Source organism: Salvelinus namaycush, chromosome 19 (assembly GCF_016432855.1).
Source record: "Salvelinus namaycush isolate Seneca chromosome 19, SaNama_1.0, whole genome shotgun sequence".
Taxonomy (NCBI): Eukaryota; Metazoa; Chordata; class Actinopteri; order Salmoniformes; family Salmonidae; genus Salvelinus; species Salvelinus namaycush.
The window spans coordinates 40,889,958-40,907,947 of record NC_052325.1 but is presented as its reverse complement, the minus strand read 5'-3'; the positions used below and the strand labels follow the sequence as shown (position 1 = coordinate 40,907,947).

Below are 17,990 nucleotides of genomic sequence, written 5' to 3'. Positions count from 1 at the left end.
AACAATACCTCTCAAAGTTCCCCCTGTTGGTGCGACACCTGATACAAAAGGTTATTCTTGATTTGGAAATGGGGGTATCGCCAGTCACTCACCCCCGGAAGTAGCTGTCCATCCACCGCTATCACTTGGGCTGGGGGCGGCTTTCAAGTTCGGATCCTCCCACTGGGCCGTCCCGAATTGTCCCCTCAGTTGGCCCCCTCCGCCTCCGACTCCGGACCTGTCGATACAGGTTGGTTAACCGGTTGCTTCCGGGCCGCACAGGCTATGGGTCGTCCCCGCTCTCTTCTTCGGCTGGCTCGTATATTTTTCCTCAACTCGTGCCCCCATAGGGCCGCAAACAGCGGACAATCCCATCCCACTAGGAGAGGTACCGGCAACTCTGGTACTGCACCCACCATCATCTGGCAGCTCCCTGGTGGCGTCACGAGGTTGGTCCATATGATTGAATACCACTTTGTGTCACCGTGAACACAGGTATTGGACATCTCCCTACCCCCTTCGGTCTCCTGGTTCAGCAGGCTCGTGGTTACGAGCGTAACCATACTTCCGGAGTCTAACAGCGCTTCCGTATCGTGTCCGTCAACCTTCACCGGGACCATGGGTGCAGTTGATTCGTGGTGCGCCCAACAGGAGGTCACATAGTTTACGGCGTGACCCACCTCGCGTCTGAGGCTAGCTGATGGCATCGACTCCTCTCAAGCCAGGCAATTCCAGGCAATGTGCCCCCGGGCGCCAAACTCAAAACACTTCCTTTGGTCTCCATCTACCTGGGGTCGTTGGTGGCGGGTCGGCCCCAGGTCTCTCCAAAGGTTTGCGGTCCTTTGGCACTGCCGACTGTTGGTTCGGGGATATAGCGGTGGGGCTGTCCTTCCGTCCCCTCGAACGGGTCACCGACTCGTTCCGGCTCCCACTCAGCAGGGCCTGAGTGTTCTGATGCGTCTCCACTGCTTCCAGGAGGCCCTCCAAGGTCTGGGGTGCGCATAGACTTGCTGCCCTCTTCATGTCGTGGGGTAGCACCCATAAGAAGTGATCCAGGACCATTTTGTCGAGGATGGAGAGGGTGAATACGTCGGTTAGGAGCCATGCCCTGGTGACTCGCAGTAGGTCGCTCATAAGGGCTCGCGGGGATGCATCGGGTACGAACCTCCAGTCGTGGAACCGTTGAGCCCGATGGGCCAGGCTGTACCCGTATCGGCTGAGTATCTCCCGTTTGAGTCCGTCGTAGTTAGCTGCCTGTTCGTCGTTCAGATCCCAATACACATTTTGGGCATTCCTAGAGAGGAACGGGGCCAGCAGACTAGCCCACTTTGGCCTTGCCCATCCTTCCCGTAGCGCTGTCCGTTCAAACGTAGAGGTATGTTTCGATGTTATTGTCTTCCGTTAGCTTGATTAAAAACTGGTTGGGATGTCATTCAGGAGACGCTCCTCCTTGCAGCTTCCTGATTTCCTCAACGAGGCAGACGTTTTGCAGTTACTGTTCCTCCAGCATTCGTTCCTGAACCGCCTGTTGTGCTTGTTGGGCCCGGACGAACTGAGCTATCAACTCGTCCATGCTGATGCTGTGTAAACGTCAAACCTGATCTGACCACATTATCAGAATGCCCGCTTTCTCCACCCCTTGTGGCAGACCAGGGGGTTTGGTCAAGACGTTTACACAGATCAGATACGGACAGAGTATGATTAGCTCGGTTTCAAGGGTGTTTATTTAAATAATACATCAAAAAGAAAAGGATAGGTCTCCCCCATGAGACCCTCTCCGGGAAACCGTCTTCTGGGCTCCGGGTCTTGCTGTATCCTGTCGGGCACAAAAACTGAACTCCCTGCACATACCTCTGCAACCGTCCTCAACTATACGGGAGTCCTTTCTTCCCCCATCTCCCTTGTGTTGCTGCCCTTCTGGCAGCTTTATGGGCCTTGCACAGCTGGTGAGCAATCAGCCCTTGATTACTCACCAGCTCCCAATCAGCCCCAATTAGTCCAGGCCGGAAAGCCCGTCGAGACCTGGCACGTCCAGCAGATGGAGCCATCGCCTCGTGATGTATACTCCGTCTGTCACCAGGCCTCGACGAGTCTCCCCCGGTATCTGACCTGCTGTACGCCACAATATATACAGTTGAAGTCAGAAGTTTACATACACCTTAGCCAAATACATTTCAACTCAGGTTTTCACAATTCCTGACATTTAATCCTAGTAAATTTTCCCTATCTTAGGCCAGTTAGGATCACCACTTTATTTTAAGAATGTGAAATTTCAGAATAATAGTAGAGAGAATTATTTATTTCAGTTTTTATTTCTTTCATCACATTCTCAGTGGGTCAGAAGTTTACATACACTCAATTAGTATTTGGTAGCATTGCCATTAAATTGCCTTTAAACTTGGGTCAAATGTTTCGGGTAGCCTTCCACAAGCTTCCCACAATAAGTTGGGTGAATTTTGGCCAATTCCTCCTGACAGAGCTGGTGTAACTGAGTCAGATTTGTAGGCCTCCTTGCTCGCACACGCTTTTTCAGTTCTGCCCACAGATTTTCTATAGGATTGAAGTCAGGGCTTTGTGATGGCCACTCCAATACCTTGACCTTGTTGTTCTTAAGCCATTTTGCCACAACTTTGGAAGTATACTTGGGGCTTTTGCCCATTTGGAAGACCCATTTGCGACCAAGCTTTAACTACCTGACTGATGTCTTGAGATGTTGCTTCAATATATCCACATAATTGTCCTCCTCATGATGCCATCTATTTTGTGAAGTGCACCAGTCCCTCATGCAGCAAAGCACCCCCACAACATGATGCTGCCACCCTTGTGCTTCACGGATTGGTTTGGTGTTCTTCAGCTTGCAAGCCTCCCCCTTTTTCCTCCAAACATAACAATGGTCATTATGGTCAAACAGTTCTAATTTTGTTTCATCAGACCAGAGGACATTTCTCCAAAAAGTATGATCTTTGTCCCCATGTGCAGTTGCAAACCGTCGTCTGGCTTTTTAATCAGGGTTTTGGAGTATTTGCTTCTTCCTTGCTGAGCGTTCTATCAGGTTATGTCGATATAAGACTTGTTTTACTGTGGATATAGATACTTTTGTACCTGTTTCCTCCATCATCTTCACAAGGTCCTTTGCTGTTGTTATGGGATTGATTTGCACTTTTTGCACCAAAGTACATTCATCTCTAGGAGACAGAACGCGTCTCCTTCCTGAGCGTATGACGGCTGCGTGGTCCCATGGTGTTTATACTTGCGTACTATTGTTTGTACAGATGAACGTGGTACCTTCAGGCATTTGGAAATTGCTCCCAAGGATGAACCAGACATGTGGAGGTCTACAATTATTTTTCTGAGGTCTTGACTGATTTCTTTTGATTTTCCCATGATGTCAAGCAAAGAGGCACTGAGTTTGAAGGTAGGCCTTGAAATACATCCACAGGTACACCTCCAATTGACTCAAATGATGTCAATTAGCCTGTCAGAAGCTTCTAAAGCCATGACCTAATTTTCTGGAATTTTCCAAGCTGTTTAAAGGCACAGTCAACTTAGTGTATGGGAACTTCTGACCCACTGGAATTGTGATACAGTGAATTATACGTGAAATAATCTGTCTGTAAACAATTGTTGGAAAAATGAGTATGCCATGCACAAAGTAGTTGTCCTAACCGACTTGCCAAAACTATAGTTTGTTATTAACAAGAATTTTATGGAGTGGTTGAGAAACAAGTTTTAATGACTCCAACCTAAGTGTATGTAAACTTCCGACTTCAACTGTATCTACACTACCGTTCAGAAGTTGGGGGTCACTTAAAAATTTCCTTGCTTTTTGAAAGAAAAGCAATTTTCTTTCAAAATAACATCAAATTGATCAGAAATACAGTGTAGACATTGTTAATGTTGTAAATGACTATTGTAGCTGGAAACGGCTGATTTTTTAAATGGAATATCTACATAGGCGTAAAGAGGCCCATTATCAGCAACCATCAGTCCTGTGTTCCAATTGCACGTTGTGTTAGCTAATCCAAGTTCATCATTTTAAAAGCCTAATTGATCATTAGAAAACCCTTTTGCAAATTATGGTAGCACAGCTGAAAACTGTTGTGCTGATTAAAGAACCAATAAAACTGTCCTTCTTTAGACTAGTTGAGTATCTGGAGCATCAGCATTTATGGGTTTGATTACAGGCTCAAAATGGCCATAAACAAAGAATTTCTTCTGAAACTCATCAGTCTATTCTTGTTCTGAGAAATGAAGGCTATTCTATGTGAGAAATTGCCAAGAAACTGAAGATCTGGTACAACGCCTCTTCACTGTTGAAGTTGAGACTGGTGTTTGTATGAGATCACAGCATTTTTTGAAATTCGCTTTTCTTTAAAAAACAAGGACATTTCTAAGTGACCCCAAGCTTTTGAACGGTAGAGTGTGTGTTTATATATATATATATATATATATATATATATATATATATATATATATATATATATATATATATATATATTTACAGTGATGTAGAATACAAATCCAAATGACCCAGGTGTACCAGATATACAGTATGAAGATCAGAATTTACAGAATTATGGTGAGAATGTACCCAAAAATGACAGTTTATCCAAAAACCTGGTTGCCTCTGTCAGGAGGCTATAACTTGGCCGCAAGTTAATCTTCCTGCAAGAAAATGACCCCCAAGCACACATGAAAATCCACAAAGAAATGGTTTGTTGACAACAAAATAAACATTTTGCAATGGCCATCTCATTCTCCTGACTTGTACCCCATTAAAAACCTGTGGTTTAAAATGAAGAGGGCAGTCATTAAGCGCAGACCAAAGGATATCAAGGATCTGGAAATATTCTGTATCGAGGAATGGTCTAAGATCTGTCCCAATGTGTTCTCCAATCTCATATAACATTACAGAAAAGTCTCAGTGCACAAAGTATTGAAAACAGGGGTGCCAATAATTATGACACTTCGTTTTTGGCTACTTTTTAAATTGGATTTGAGATGTGTCATTTTGTTTAATTCCATTGAATCATTAATAGAGAAAAATATAATCCCACATGTTAGAAAATGACAGTTTACTACTGGTATTATATTTTTTGTTCATCTTTATTATAGGTGCCAAACATTTTGGAGGTGACTTTTTGCATTGTCGTTAACTAAACATATGCAGTACTGACATCCTGAAATGTCATAATCTTATTATGCTGCTGCACCCTAGTGGTTAATCCTTTTGTTCTTGTGAAGGGTAGGGAAATGGGTAGATAGAGTACTTTACATGTGCTGGTTTATTCAAATTCAAGTCCTATATGACATGCTTTAGGAGTTAAGAATAGCAGCAGATCCAGCCTCATGCTTACTGCTGCTCTAAGCATGTCTCTCTAATTGCACATTTCGAGTGCTGAAGAGGCCTAACTTCTCCAAAGAGACTCGTATCTCATTTTATGATTATTGCAGAGTATGGTGTTCCATTCGTTTTGATACAAACACTATCTGTGGATTTGCATATGTTATAGTTAACGTGGAAAAGATGTGCTTTAGAAACCGCTTGGGAGATCATTTTACTGCAGGTTACATTTTAATGAGCAAATAAGAAAGTAAACTCCTCTGTTATTGTATCTGTTTATGTATAGTTCTCTTTTATTGAAGTTCATGATCTTCTTTGACCTTAGGCATTTTTCATGCATAAATATGATGTGAAACAACAGGTATCAGTGTGAAGCAGGTGTTTGACCTGGTTTGAACTGACTTTGGAGAGACATGAAGGAATCCTAGTAGTGGGAAAAAGAGAATGTGATGAGCAGGATAAATTCATGTAAATCCCCCATTAAAGTTTTACAATAAAATATAATTCATGTCACAACTAGCAGAATATAACATTACAGCATTCATCCACTCATTATTTGACATGCCTCTGATATACAAAGGTATACAAAACACCACTTCCCACAAGCCTCCGTTTTACGTGATGACGTAATAAGCAAAAACAAACAGGAAGAAGACAAGAAAGTCAGGATTTGATCCAGATTACCAGTAGACAGCTAACATTACCTACAACAAATTCAAGATGCTGAAATCTGTGATTCTCATTGGAGGCCCACAGAAAGGTGAGTGTTAAGTTAATTACTAATTTGCAAATGCATACATGTTAATTCCTCCAGTTCTGCTATCTAGAGCCACATATCTAGCTAGCTGTTAGCTAGCCTGGCTCTGAAGGGCTAACCTAGGGGTGTATTCGTTACGACAATTCTGTTACAAAACTTTTTGCAACAGAAACCGTTTATTCCAAACGCTGTTGAGTTCCGTTTGGTTCATAAACGGAAGTTGAAGTTAAGTCGTGTCTCTCTTCATAAAAAATAAGCGGACTTCACTCAACTTCACCGCATAGCCGAATCGATAGTTGCTTGTGCCAAACACTTCGCAGACTATTACAGATTTGAATGGCAACGCGTGGAAACCATACAATTAAAATGAACGACAATTTACGTTTAAGAAAACCACTTCTCCGTCACGTTAAAGAGCGTTTGGAGCAAAACGTTTTGCAAGATAATCTGCATAATGAATACACCCTAGTTGTAGGCTAATGAATGACGTGGCGTGATCATGGAAACCCTCAGGTGCAGCTTGCCATATCTAAGAATTTTGCCGATAAGCGTTGTCGAAAAAGGGCTGACAGCTAGCTGTCAAGATAGCCTGGCATAGACATTCTGTGCTAGATACTTGAATTGTCACATTGAACAAGTTGGGTGCTTTCAACACTAGACCAAAATAGAAAAGAAAATAATAGAATAAGGGTGCTTTCAACTCCATAGAATAGAATCTAGGATAGTATAGCTTCTTTACTTTCCCCAAGGTATCTTCTAATTATTTCCAGAAAGAACTGGCGTGCTGATCGAGGATAGACAGGTCATCAAAATATAATTATGATCAACTGAGCAGGTGACTTTTGCCCTACTTGTCATACAGGTACACGGTTTCGACCATTGTCCTTTGAGGTCCCGAAACCCTTGTTTCCAGTGGCTGGTGTGCCCATGCTTCAGCATCACGTTGAAGAATGTGCCAAGGTAGGCTAGCACTGACAAAATAATAAATGTCCCTGTCTTCATCTTCATCATTGGTAGAAAGAAACATGGTTTGCATTTTTCCCATAGGTGCCAAATATGAAGGAGATTTTGCTAATTGGCTTTTACCAGCCAAATGAAGAACTTACCAGATTCATGTGTAGTGCACAGCAGGAATTCAAAATCTCAATCAGGTAAAGGAGAGGATCATAGTAATTTTGTATCAACGTTGTCATAATAAGACAAAGCATAGAACACATGGATGGACAGTAGTCTAATTGATAAACTTGTTGAAACTATGTAGGTATTTGCAGGAGTATGCTGCTTTGGGCACTGGAGGTGGCATCTACCATTTCAGAGATCAGATTCTATCTGGTGGCCCTGAGGCATTCTTCATTATGAATGCTGACGTGTGCTCTGAGTTTCCTCTACCAGAGATGCTCAACTTCCAGAAGGAACACGGAGAGCCTAGCAGTTTCGTCATCCTGGGGACAACTGTGAGGAGACGTCCATGATTTCTATGGCTTAGGCCTTCAACAATACAGGGAAAAGTTGGGAATATACTTGGAGACAATGGGATATCATTATTTGTCTTTCACTTGTTTTATTTTTCTTGATTTTGCAGGCAAACAGAAAGCAGTCCATGAACTATGGCTGTATTGTGGAAAACCAGCAAACGAATGAGGTGATGCAGCACATTTTAGTCACGCTTATATATTTACAATTATGACTGTTATTACTTGATCCAACAAGCATTTCTCTTGCTCTTATTTCAGGTTTTACATTATGTGGAGAAGCCTAGCACTTTTGTGAGTGACATCATCAACTGTGGAATCTACCTGTTTACCCCGGAGATCTTCCAACACATTGGGGCAGTCTTCCAGAAGAACCAGCAGGACATGCTGTTGTGAGTGGGAGGGATCCCTCAGGGACCCTATCGTGGGAGATCCTAGGATCTCTATGTGTGGGAGTGGTGCATGCAAATGTGATAATTTCCTATCCTTGTTTCTCCTCATTTGTCTTTTTCCCTTTTCCCTTTCCTGCCATCATTCTGTTTCCCGTCCCCCATCACCAGATATCCATACGAGGGGTAAGTCGGTACAACTAGGCCACTGCACAGTGTGGTTTTAGAGTAGAGATACGCATTAGTCAAATACGTCACACAAAAATATATATCTAAAAAGCGTATCTCTTCATTGAGTCACAATACTAGTGCATGGGGTGATAAATCACTCTCAAAAGGTGTGTTTTGGAAGGTTTATTTCCACACACTCACTTATCTTTTGATGTGCACATCATCATCATCATTTGTCAAGATTGAAGGAGTTGGCATACACATTTATACAATTGTTAGTAGTAAATCGCACAATCAAATATTTAAATATCAAATTTGGACCCATTCAAAGGGATTGTTGTGACATTGACCTTGATATAAGAATATCTTTGGACTTCCTTGAGTATGTGTTCCATTACTCAAGTCAACCATGTTGCCTCTGATCCCTCTTTTGTCAAATTACTTTTGCTTTCACAATCCATTTTAATACTACCGTGCTTTATCAACTTTTAACAATCCCCACTGTATCCTTGGGCACTTGGTGAATCAATTACTCTTTTTGACAACTCTTCTTGGTGACTTTGGTGCTGTTAATGACCCATCTAAAGTCTTTCAAGCTTTCTTGTGACCTTCAAGCTAGCCTTAGGTCACAATCCAATCGGAAGTGGTTGTGAGCTAACATTTAGAAAACACTGTACTAGAGAATTATTTAGCACGCTTCTTTTGCATCGCCTGGTGCTCTGGGTGGGTGGAGTTATCACTTTAAAACCAATTGAATGGTCTAAAATGTGGCTACCGGATGATGCAAAACAAACGTGCCCAGAGATAAATGTTAAGAGCATGGTCTCATAGATTGGTCTCTTCCTCACAGAGACGAGCAGACCAACGGCTGGCATCGGGCTGAGGCCATTCGGTTAGAACAGGACATCTTCACAGCCCTGGCTGGGCAGGGCAAGCTCTATGTCTACAAAACACCTGCCATCTGGAGCCAAATCAAATCTGCAGGGTGAGTAGGTCGTCTCAATCTGTGAATAACTTGTGTGGTCAGTGGGACCTGAAGATGTTGGAGTAGGATACTCAACCATCTTCTGAATCTGTGTAATAGGAATTTACAGGTGAACAAAAAGGAGACCAGTCATAGGTAAAGGTAATAAGCCGGATAGATTTTTTATTAAGAGTTGCAACAGGCACAGGAAAATGTCTAACTGGCCTTCTCTGAGTAGGCCCTTATATCTTAATCAGAAATCACCAAATGTTCTGTAAACGCCAGCCCGAGAGGCTTGTAAGAGCTCAAAACCAGAAGGCAGTGATTTTGTCAGTTGCCACAGAACTATACAGTGTTCACCGAATGTCATCAATACAAACGTGAATAATGTGTCTTTTGTCCTTGTACCTCCAGTCTGGCGGCATTCGCTATCAACAGATATGAGAATAATCCCTAACATTCAGCAACTAGTCTAGTGACCAATAACAGGCACCCGGGGTTACAAATAGAACACTGGAAATCGTGTATTACAGAAACTCAAAATATGCTAATCATTGCATTGATCACTCTAAACTAAATAAACTCAGCAAAAAAAGAAACATCCTCTCACTGTCAACTGCGTTTATCTTCAGCAAACTTAACATGTGTAAATATTTGTATGAACATAACAAGATTCAACAACTGAGACATGATCTGAACAAGTTCCACAGACATGTGACTAACAGAAATTGAATAATTTTGTCCCTGATAAAGGGGGGGTCAAAATCAAAAGTAACACTATCTGGTGTGGCCACCAGCTGCATTAAGTACTGCAGTGCATCTTCTCCTCATGGACTGCACCAGATTTGCCCGTTCTTGCTGTGAGATGTTACCCCACTCTTCCACTAAGGCATCTGAAAGTTCCCGGACATTTCTGGGGGGAATGGCCCTAGCCCTCACCCTCCGATCCAACAGGTCCCAGACGTGCTCAATGGGATTGAGATCCGGCTCTTTGCTGGCCATGGCAGAACACTGACTTTCCTGTCTTGCAGGAAATCACGCACAGAACGAGCAGTATGGCTGGTGGCATTGTCATGCTGGAGGGTCATGTCAGGATGAGCATGCAGGAAGGGTACCACATGAGGGAGGAGGATGTCTTCCCTGTAACGCACAGCGTTGAGATTGCCTGCAATGACAACAAGCTCAGTCCAATGATGCTGTGACACACCGCCCCAGACCATAACGGACTCTCCACCTCCAAATCGATCCCGCTCCAGAGTACAGGCCTCGGTGTAACGCTCATTCCTTCGACGATAAACGCGAATCCGACCATCATCCCTAGTGAGACAAAACCGCGACTCGTCAGTGAAGAGCATTTTTTTTGCCAGTCCTGTCTGGTCCAGTGACGGTGGGTTTGTGCCCATAGGCGACATTGTTGCCGGTGATGTCTGGTGGGGTCCTGCCTTACAACAGGCCTAAAACCCTCAGTTCAGCCTCCCTCAGCCTATTGCGGACAGTCTAAGCACGGGAGGGATTGTGCGTTCCTGGTGTAACTCGGGCAGTTGTTGCCATCCTGTACCTGTCCCGCAGGTGTGATGTTTGGATGTACCGACAGGACAATCAGCTGTCCGTCCTGTCTCCCTGTAGCGCTGTCTTAGGCGTCTCACAGTACAGACATTGCAATTTATTTCCCTGGCCACATCTGCAGTCCTCATGCCTCCTTGCGGCATGCCTAAGGCACGTTCACGCAGATGAGCAGGGACCCTGGGCATCTTTATTTTGGTGTTTTTCAGAGTCAGTAGAAAGGCCTCTTTAGTGTCCTAAGTTTTCATAACTGTGACCTTAATTGCCTACCGCCTGTAAGCTGTTAGTGTCTTAACGACCGTTCCACAGGTGCATGTTCATTAATTGTTTATGGTTCATTGAACAAGCATGGGAAACAGTGTTTAAACCCTTTACAATGAAGGTCTGTGAAGTAATTTGGATTTTCACGAATTATCTTTGAAAGACAGGGTCCTGAAAAGGGGACTTTTCTTTTTTTGCTGCGTTCATTAACTTTAGTGATCTTACATTTCCCCATTTTACAATTTGCTTTTTGTAAATAAAAAAATGACAGGTCTGCAATATACGCCAGTCGCTTGTACCTCAACCAGTACCATAAAACCCACCCTGAAAGACTGGCTACAAACAAGGAAGGAGGGCCTAGAATAAGTGGTAGGTTATAGTACAGTACTTGCCTTTTTGTTACCTTTTTGAAGTTGTTGGTTGTCTTTACAAGTGTATTTATACCAATTATTTATTTTTGTTGTCCCAGGAAATGTTTACATTCACCCAACAGCCAATATTGACCCTACTGCGGTGGTAAGTGCTTATCCTTGCTCTTACTACTTACCTACATACAGTACCATTCAAAAGTTTGATCACTTAGAAATGTTATTGTTTTCTTCGAAAACATACATGAAATTAGTTGCAAAATGAATAGGAAATATAGTCAAGACGTTGACAAGATTATAAATATTGGTTTTTAATTGAAATAATTGTGTCCTTCAAACTTTGCTTTTGTCAAAGAATCCACCATTTGCAGCAATTATAGCCTTGCAGACCTTTGGCATTCTAGTTGTCAATTTGTTGAGGTAATCTGAAGAGATTTCACCCCATGCTTCCTGAAGCACCTCCCACAAGTTGGATTGGCTTGATGGGCACTTCTTACGTACCATACGGTCAAGCTGCTCCCACAACAGCTCAATAGGGTTTAGATCCGGTGACTGTGCTGGCCACTATAGACAGAATACCAGCTGACTGCTTCTTCTCTAAATAGTTCTTGCATAGTTTGGCGCTGTGCTTTGGGTGATTGTCCTGTTGTAGGAGGAAATAGGCTCCAATTAAGTGCCGTCCACAGGGTATGGCATGGTGTTGCAAAATGGAGTGATAGCCTTCTTCAAGATCCCTTTTACCCTGTACAAATCTCACACTTTACCACCATCAAAGCACCCCCAGACCATCACATTGCATCCACCATGCTTGACAGATCATTTCATTTTTTCTGCGTCTCACGAATGTTGTTCTTTGTGATCCGAACACCTCAAACTTAGATCCGTCTGTCCATAACACTTTTTTTTCCAATCTTCCTCTGTCCAGTGTCTGTTATTTTGCCCATCTTAATATTTTATTATTATTGGCCAGTCTGAGATATTGCTTTTTCTTTGCAACTCTGCCTAGAAGGCCAGCATCCCGGAGTCGCCTCTTCACTGTTGACGTTGAGACTGGTGTTTTGCGGGTACTATTTAATGAAGCTGCCAGTTGAGGACTTGTGAGATGTCTGTTTCTCAAACTAGACACATTAATATACTTGTCCTCTTGCTCAGTTGTGCACCGGGGCCTCCCACTCTTTATATTCTGGTTTGAGCCAGTTTGCGCTGTTCAGTGAAGGGAGTAGTACACAGCGAGATCTTCAGTTTCTTGGCAATTTCTTGCATGGAATAGCCTTCATTTCTCAGAACAAGAATAGACTGATGAGTTTCAGAAGAAATTCTTTGTTTCTGGCCATTTTGAGCCTGTAATCGAACCCACAAATGCTGACGCTCCAGATACTCAACTAGTCTAAAGAAGGCCAGTTTTATTGCTTCTTTAATCAGAACAACAGTTTTCAGCTGTGCTAACATAATTGCAAAAGGGTTTTCTGATGATCAATTAGCTTTTTTTAAATGAAAACCTTTGAATAGCTTACACAACGTGTCATTGGAACACAGGAGTGATGGTCGCTGATAATGGGCTTCTGTACGCCTATGTAGATATTCCATAAATCTGCCGTTTTCAGCTACAATAGTCATTTACAACATTAAAAATGTCTACACTGTATTTCTGATCAATTTGATGTTATTTTAATGGACAAAAAATGTGCTTTTCTTTCAAAAACAAGGTAATGTCTAAGTGACCCCAAACTTTTGAATGGTAGTGTATATACTATACAATTCAACTCAACAGTCAAAGACACTACATACTACATAAATAAAACATCGAAATAAATCTCTTTCTATAGTTGGGTCCCAACGTCTCCATAGGCACAGGTGTGACCATCGGGGCTGGGGTGCGAGTGAGGGAGTCCATCATTCTCCATGGGGCTACTCTACAGGCAAGCAGTTCCTATTGGCCTACCTTACCTTTATGGCAAATTATTGTTTGGAAAAAAATTGGCCAGTTCCTCAGTCAAAAAATAAATGCTGAAATGGCTGTTCTTCCCTTGATCATAGCTCACAGATCATGTTTTATTTATTATGTCCACTTGTTTAAAGTAGGATTGATAATTGACACTGACCTAATTCCATTTTCATATGGTTCTTTTAGGATCACAGTTGTGTGTTGAACTGTATAGTGGGATGGGACAGCACTATTGGCAAGTGGGCCAGAGTTGAAGGAACTCCCAGTGACCCCAATCCAAATGACCCCTATGCCAAAATAGATAGTGAAACACTCTTCAGAGATGGAAAACTCACGCCATCAATCACCATTCTTGGTAAGTTGACTATAACTTATAACATTGAGTTGAGCTGGGCTGGTTACGCATCCACCATAGTTGCTGTAACTGTGCTGAAAAGGAAATATCTGAGCCAGCACAGTGCGTTTCAGGGCAATAGTGTGAAAAGGTTGATTTTTGGAGCATGTAACCATTACAATGTTTTAATATTGCTATTTTTTTCAGGTTGTAATGTAACTATCCCGGCCGAGGTAATCATTCTCAACTCAATTGTTCTGCCATACAAAGACCTCAACCGGAGCTTCAAAAACCAAATTATATTGTAGTTAATTTTCTGTGTGCTCTGTTCATTTAGTGTCAAACCAAATGAAGGATTTTAGCTTGAAGAACAATGCCACTTCCTCTGGGTTATTGTACATAAGATAAATATCTAAAAAGGAGATGACACTTGTTTAGGTGTTTGGAAAGTTCTAGATTTGATATTGTGTGTGTTTTTTTGCCTTTATGCATTAACTGACGTTACCATCATTTGAGATGCTTTGGGAGGCTGATGATGAGCGTTGGTTGGTTTGATTACTTCGACACGTCTGAATGTCATCCCACCACTTTTATGAAACGTACGTGTCATAAAATGTAATTTAACTGTTACATTTCTGCACTAGTCCTATAATGAGCTCTGTATGATGGATTGACTACCATGTAAGGGGAATTGTAAAATAATGGTCATATTTTGGCATGGGGTTACTGGCATTACTTTCTTTAGGTGGTGGTGCTAACCTTTTGTTACTCAGAAATTGCATCCTGAAAATGTAAACTAATCTGCTGCAGACTTTTATAAGATTGCAAAATTAAAGGAATTGGTTACAAACTGTTTAATTATGAGGGGTAATTTGGGGGCCTTTTAACATGAGTGCTTTGATTTAAAACGTGACCATTTTAATTGCAAGAGTTATTCTGACATTCTTCTCTGAAATACATTGTTGACCGTCTCATGTTTCTTTTGATTAAAGGGGCAATCTGCAAAAGTCCAAAAATGGATGTACCATTCGCCGGTTTCCACTTTTAAATAGCAATCAAGAAATGTTTGCTTGAAATTTGAACATAACAGGTGACCTGGAGATTCTCCCTTTGATTCTGTACTTTGTTATTTGTGACAATAATAATGGGATATAGTTAACCAGTATTAAATTTTGTTCCTGCGTGACTCAATTTGAAATGGAATGATTTTGGCTTTAATCAATCACTTATGTTTCAGACTGAGTTTTTACCTCTTAATTACTAAAAGTGTTTTTTGTAACAAAATTGCAACCATCAGCTCCAAGTTTAAGAAAAAAAACTGATTCTCACGATCATGCAGAAATGTTTCATAATGCCGTTTATTCAATCACAGCTACCCAATTGTGTTTGTCATGCATTAGTGCTGAGAGTTCCTCAAATGTACACTGCCCCATCATACTCCATTTTACAATACTTAACATTTCATATAATATTTAACACTTTTACACAAAGACATGTAGTCAAATGTGAAGTGCTTTTATTTTCCCAAGAACATACCAATGTTCTTCATTCCACTGAACTATCCACACAAAACTAATCCAATTTAAATAAGTCAGGAAACCACAGTGATATCAGTTGAGGGACGTAAATAACTTTTTAACCTTGTCAGTCTTTGCCCTGCTACTGCAAAAAAAGTCAATTCTAACAAGAACAATGAGAAAAGGTAGGAAATTGTCATATGCCATCCGCAAAACTATTTAAACAAATTTCAAAAGTGTTAATGATTTCAAAAACAATTTTAATAAGAAAAAGTGGTCTTATGTATTGAAGGCATTCTTCATTCTGCCCTTCAGGGAACCACTGGTAGGAGTCTTAGGGTATTTACTCAGCTCGGGAAGTCGGCGGGTTAAACAGACGATCTGAAGAGATGGTAGATACGTGTTGGAGGCACCATGAGGATTCAGCTTTTGTCATAATCCAGCATCATGTACATTAAAACTGACACATGACCCCAGTTACATTTGGGCAAAGGCTGTTGAGTAGTCATTGACAGTGAGTTTTTCGATAGCACACAGCAGCTGAGTGTTGGTGTCAGGTTGTTTGTTTACCTCGGTCTATGCTGTGGCTGACATTGGCATCGATCACTGATATAACCTGTTTCTATACCATGAGGTGGCGTTTCCAGTTCTCGGCAGGGAATGACAGCATTCAGCCTGTGATCTGAGAGATGATGAAATCAACAGTAACCTGGTTCACAAATGCAGAGGCATTACACATATTGCATGCATCTACATGGGTGACATTGCAGAAATGTTACAGCACTGAAAGGACCAGATCAATGGAAATACTCAATGTGGCACTTGATATTTTTTTTAAATACTGAAACACTGCGAAATAGTGAAGATCACAATTGCATGACATGTATACACAAGACAGTGCCCACCTTTGGCTTAGTGTTTGTTTCATAAGGGTCGTAGGGAAGGGCTCTGCCATTCCATGTCCCAAAATGGTTGGTCCAAACATCCTGGACAAATTGTTCTGTTCTGGTCCATTTGACACAAGGGGCTCTGCAGGACTCTACAGTGGGCAGTAAGGCAGTGTGCAATAAACTTATTAAGAAGACATTAACCTCTTATTGAATATAAACTTCCTGTTTACTCTTGCAATAACCTGCATCTGAGTGGTCCAATTTTGCTCAATTTCCTGACAAGTTATGGAATTCGTCATTTATGGAACTGTAAGTTGAGGAAATAGTACCCTCTCAGGGAGAAAAAATAATAATCACTCTAAAGACAGAGAGGTATCCCATCACCCTTAGGTGTTACCTCTGCAGATACAGCATGAGGAAAGCCAGTGTGTCTCTGCTAGGCTTTGGCAGATCTGCTATGGCCTGGTAAATGATTGCTGCGCTGTTGTCGTCATTTGTAATCTCTGTAAGCGATACACAGCCCATCAGTGAGGCCCTTAGGACAAAGAACAGCAGAAAAAAATGCTGAGAGACATACAATAACGTTATACCTCAAAATCTATACTCCCTCTGGCAATTATAATCTCTTCGTTGATTCACTCACTACATTATGACTCAGAAGGCCTCTAGAGATACATTATAGTTCTTTGTAGCATTAGTCGTTTTGTGGATGGCATATGCCCTGGGCTCCTTCAGACATCTCTATGCAATTTACAAAAGGGTTGGTGTTATGTCCTAAAGTCAATTGGCTTTGAGGCAGAGAGCGAGAGAGACTGATTTAAATGGGCTCATTCCCAGCATGCCACAAATGACCACTTACTCTTCACTCAAGACCATATATAAGATTGAAATTAATATGCTGGAAGTAGACAAACTGGGCTGAGAGAAATATTGAGTGTTGATTGTTTTACAGTCATCAGGGAGTTTTACAGTCATCAGGGAGTCATATTACAACAAGGAAATAACCATCTGCCCTGAATGGATGAGGTTAAGTGTAAACATTCTCCAACACTTGATACCTAAAGGTTTGCGAGGCGATTTTGAGATGTTCATTAAAAATCCATCCATGAGCGTTACTGCCAAATGCACTGCATCAATCATTATATTCATGTAGATGACGTAGTTCAGATACTTTAGTGTGGCTTCAAACTAGAGGCCAAATCACTTTGCGTGCAACACTCAGAAATCGTGCTTCACACGCTCAGGGGGGAATCCTAACTTCCACTCAACTCAAAATTTTCACTTAGTCTCCCAATAACATCCAAATGCATGACTAGAACGTGAAAATTCTACCTTCAAACAAAGTGCCTCTTTGCTTGACATCATGGGAAAATCAAAAGAAATTGTAGACCTCCACATGTCTGGTTAATTCTTGGGAGCAATTTCCAATTTCTGTACAAACAATAGTACGCAAGTATAAACACCATAGGACCACGCAGCCGTCATACCGCTCAGGAAGAAGACGCGTTCTGTATCCTAGAGATGAACGTACTTTGGTGCGAAAAGTGCAAATCAGTCCCAGAACAACAGCAAGGGACCTTGTGAAGATACTGGAGGAAACGGGTACAAAAGTATCTATATCCACAGTAAAACGAGTTCTATATCGACATAACCTGAAAGGCCGCTCAGCAAGGAAGATGCCACTGCTCCAAAACCGCCATAAAAAAGCCAGACTACGGTTTACAACTGCACATGGGGACAAAGATCATACTTTTTGGAGAAATGTCCTCTGGTCTGATGAAACAAAAATAGAACTGTTTGGCAGCATCATGTTGTGGGGGTGCTTTGTTGCAGGAGGGACTGGTACACTTCAAAAAATAGATGGCATCATGAGGAGGGGGAAATGATGTGGATATATTGAAGCAACATCTCAGGACATCAGTCAGGTAGTTAAAGCTTGGTCGCAAATGGGTCTTCCAAATGGACAATAACCACAAGCATACTTCCAAAGTTGTGGCAAAATGGCTTAAGAACAACAAAGTCAAGGTATTAGAGTG

General features: G+C 41.8%; 1 protein-coding gene across 2 annotated transcripts; it reads left to right on the top strand.

The window, feature by feature from the left end:
- The first annotated feature begins 5,971 nt into the window (after positions 1–5,971).
- LOC120064421 (mannose-1-phosphate guanyltransferase alpha-A) lies at positions 5,972–14,738 on the top strand. Of its 2 annotated transcripts, XR_005478595.1 has the most exons (13): positions 5,972–6,083; positions 6,943–7,040; positions 7,128–7,231; positions 7,342–7,534; positions 7,663–7,722; positions 7,814–7,944; positions 8,963–9,097; positions 11,172–11,269; positions 11,370–11,416; positions 13,095–13,187; positions 13,400–13,568; positions 13,755–14,146; positions 14,540–14,738. XR_005478595.1 is itself a non-coding variant. In XM_039014996.1 (12 exons), the coding sequence occupies exons 1-12, from the start codon at positions 6,044–6,046 to the stop codon at positions 13,853–13,855; spliced, it is 1,269 nt and encodes a 422-aa protein (XP_038870924.1). In that variant the 5' UTR covers positions 5,972–6,043; the 3' UTR covers positions 13,856–14,738. The 2 variants fall into 2 exon arrangements, 1 of the variants encoding a protein (XP_038870924.1); XM_039014996.1 differs by having other exon boundaries at positions 13,755–14,738.
- Positions 14,739–17,990: the final 3,252 nt, after the last annotated feature.

What these genes read in the sequence shown, in the direction of transcription:
- LOC120064421 (XM_039014996.1), top strand. Translation starts at nt 6,044, where the DNA reads ATGCTGAAATCTGTGATTCTCATTGGAGGCCCACAGAAAG. An exon ending in TCGTCATCCTGGGGACAACT is followed by an intron (nt 7,535 to 7,662) that starts GTGAGGAGACGT and finishes TTGATTTTGCAG; the next exon opens with GCAAACAGAAAGCAGTCCAT. An exon ending in TCCATGGGGCTACTCTACAG is followed by an intron (nt 13,188 to 13,399) that starts GCAAGCAGTTCC and finishes TGGTTCTTTTAG; the next exon opens with GATCACAGTTGTGTGTTGAA.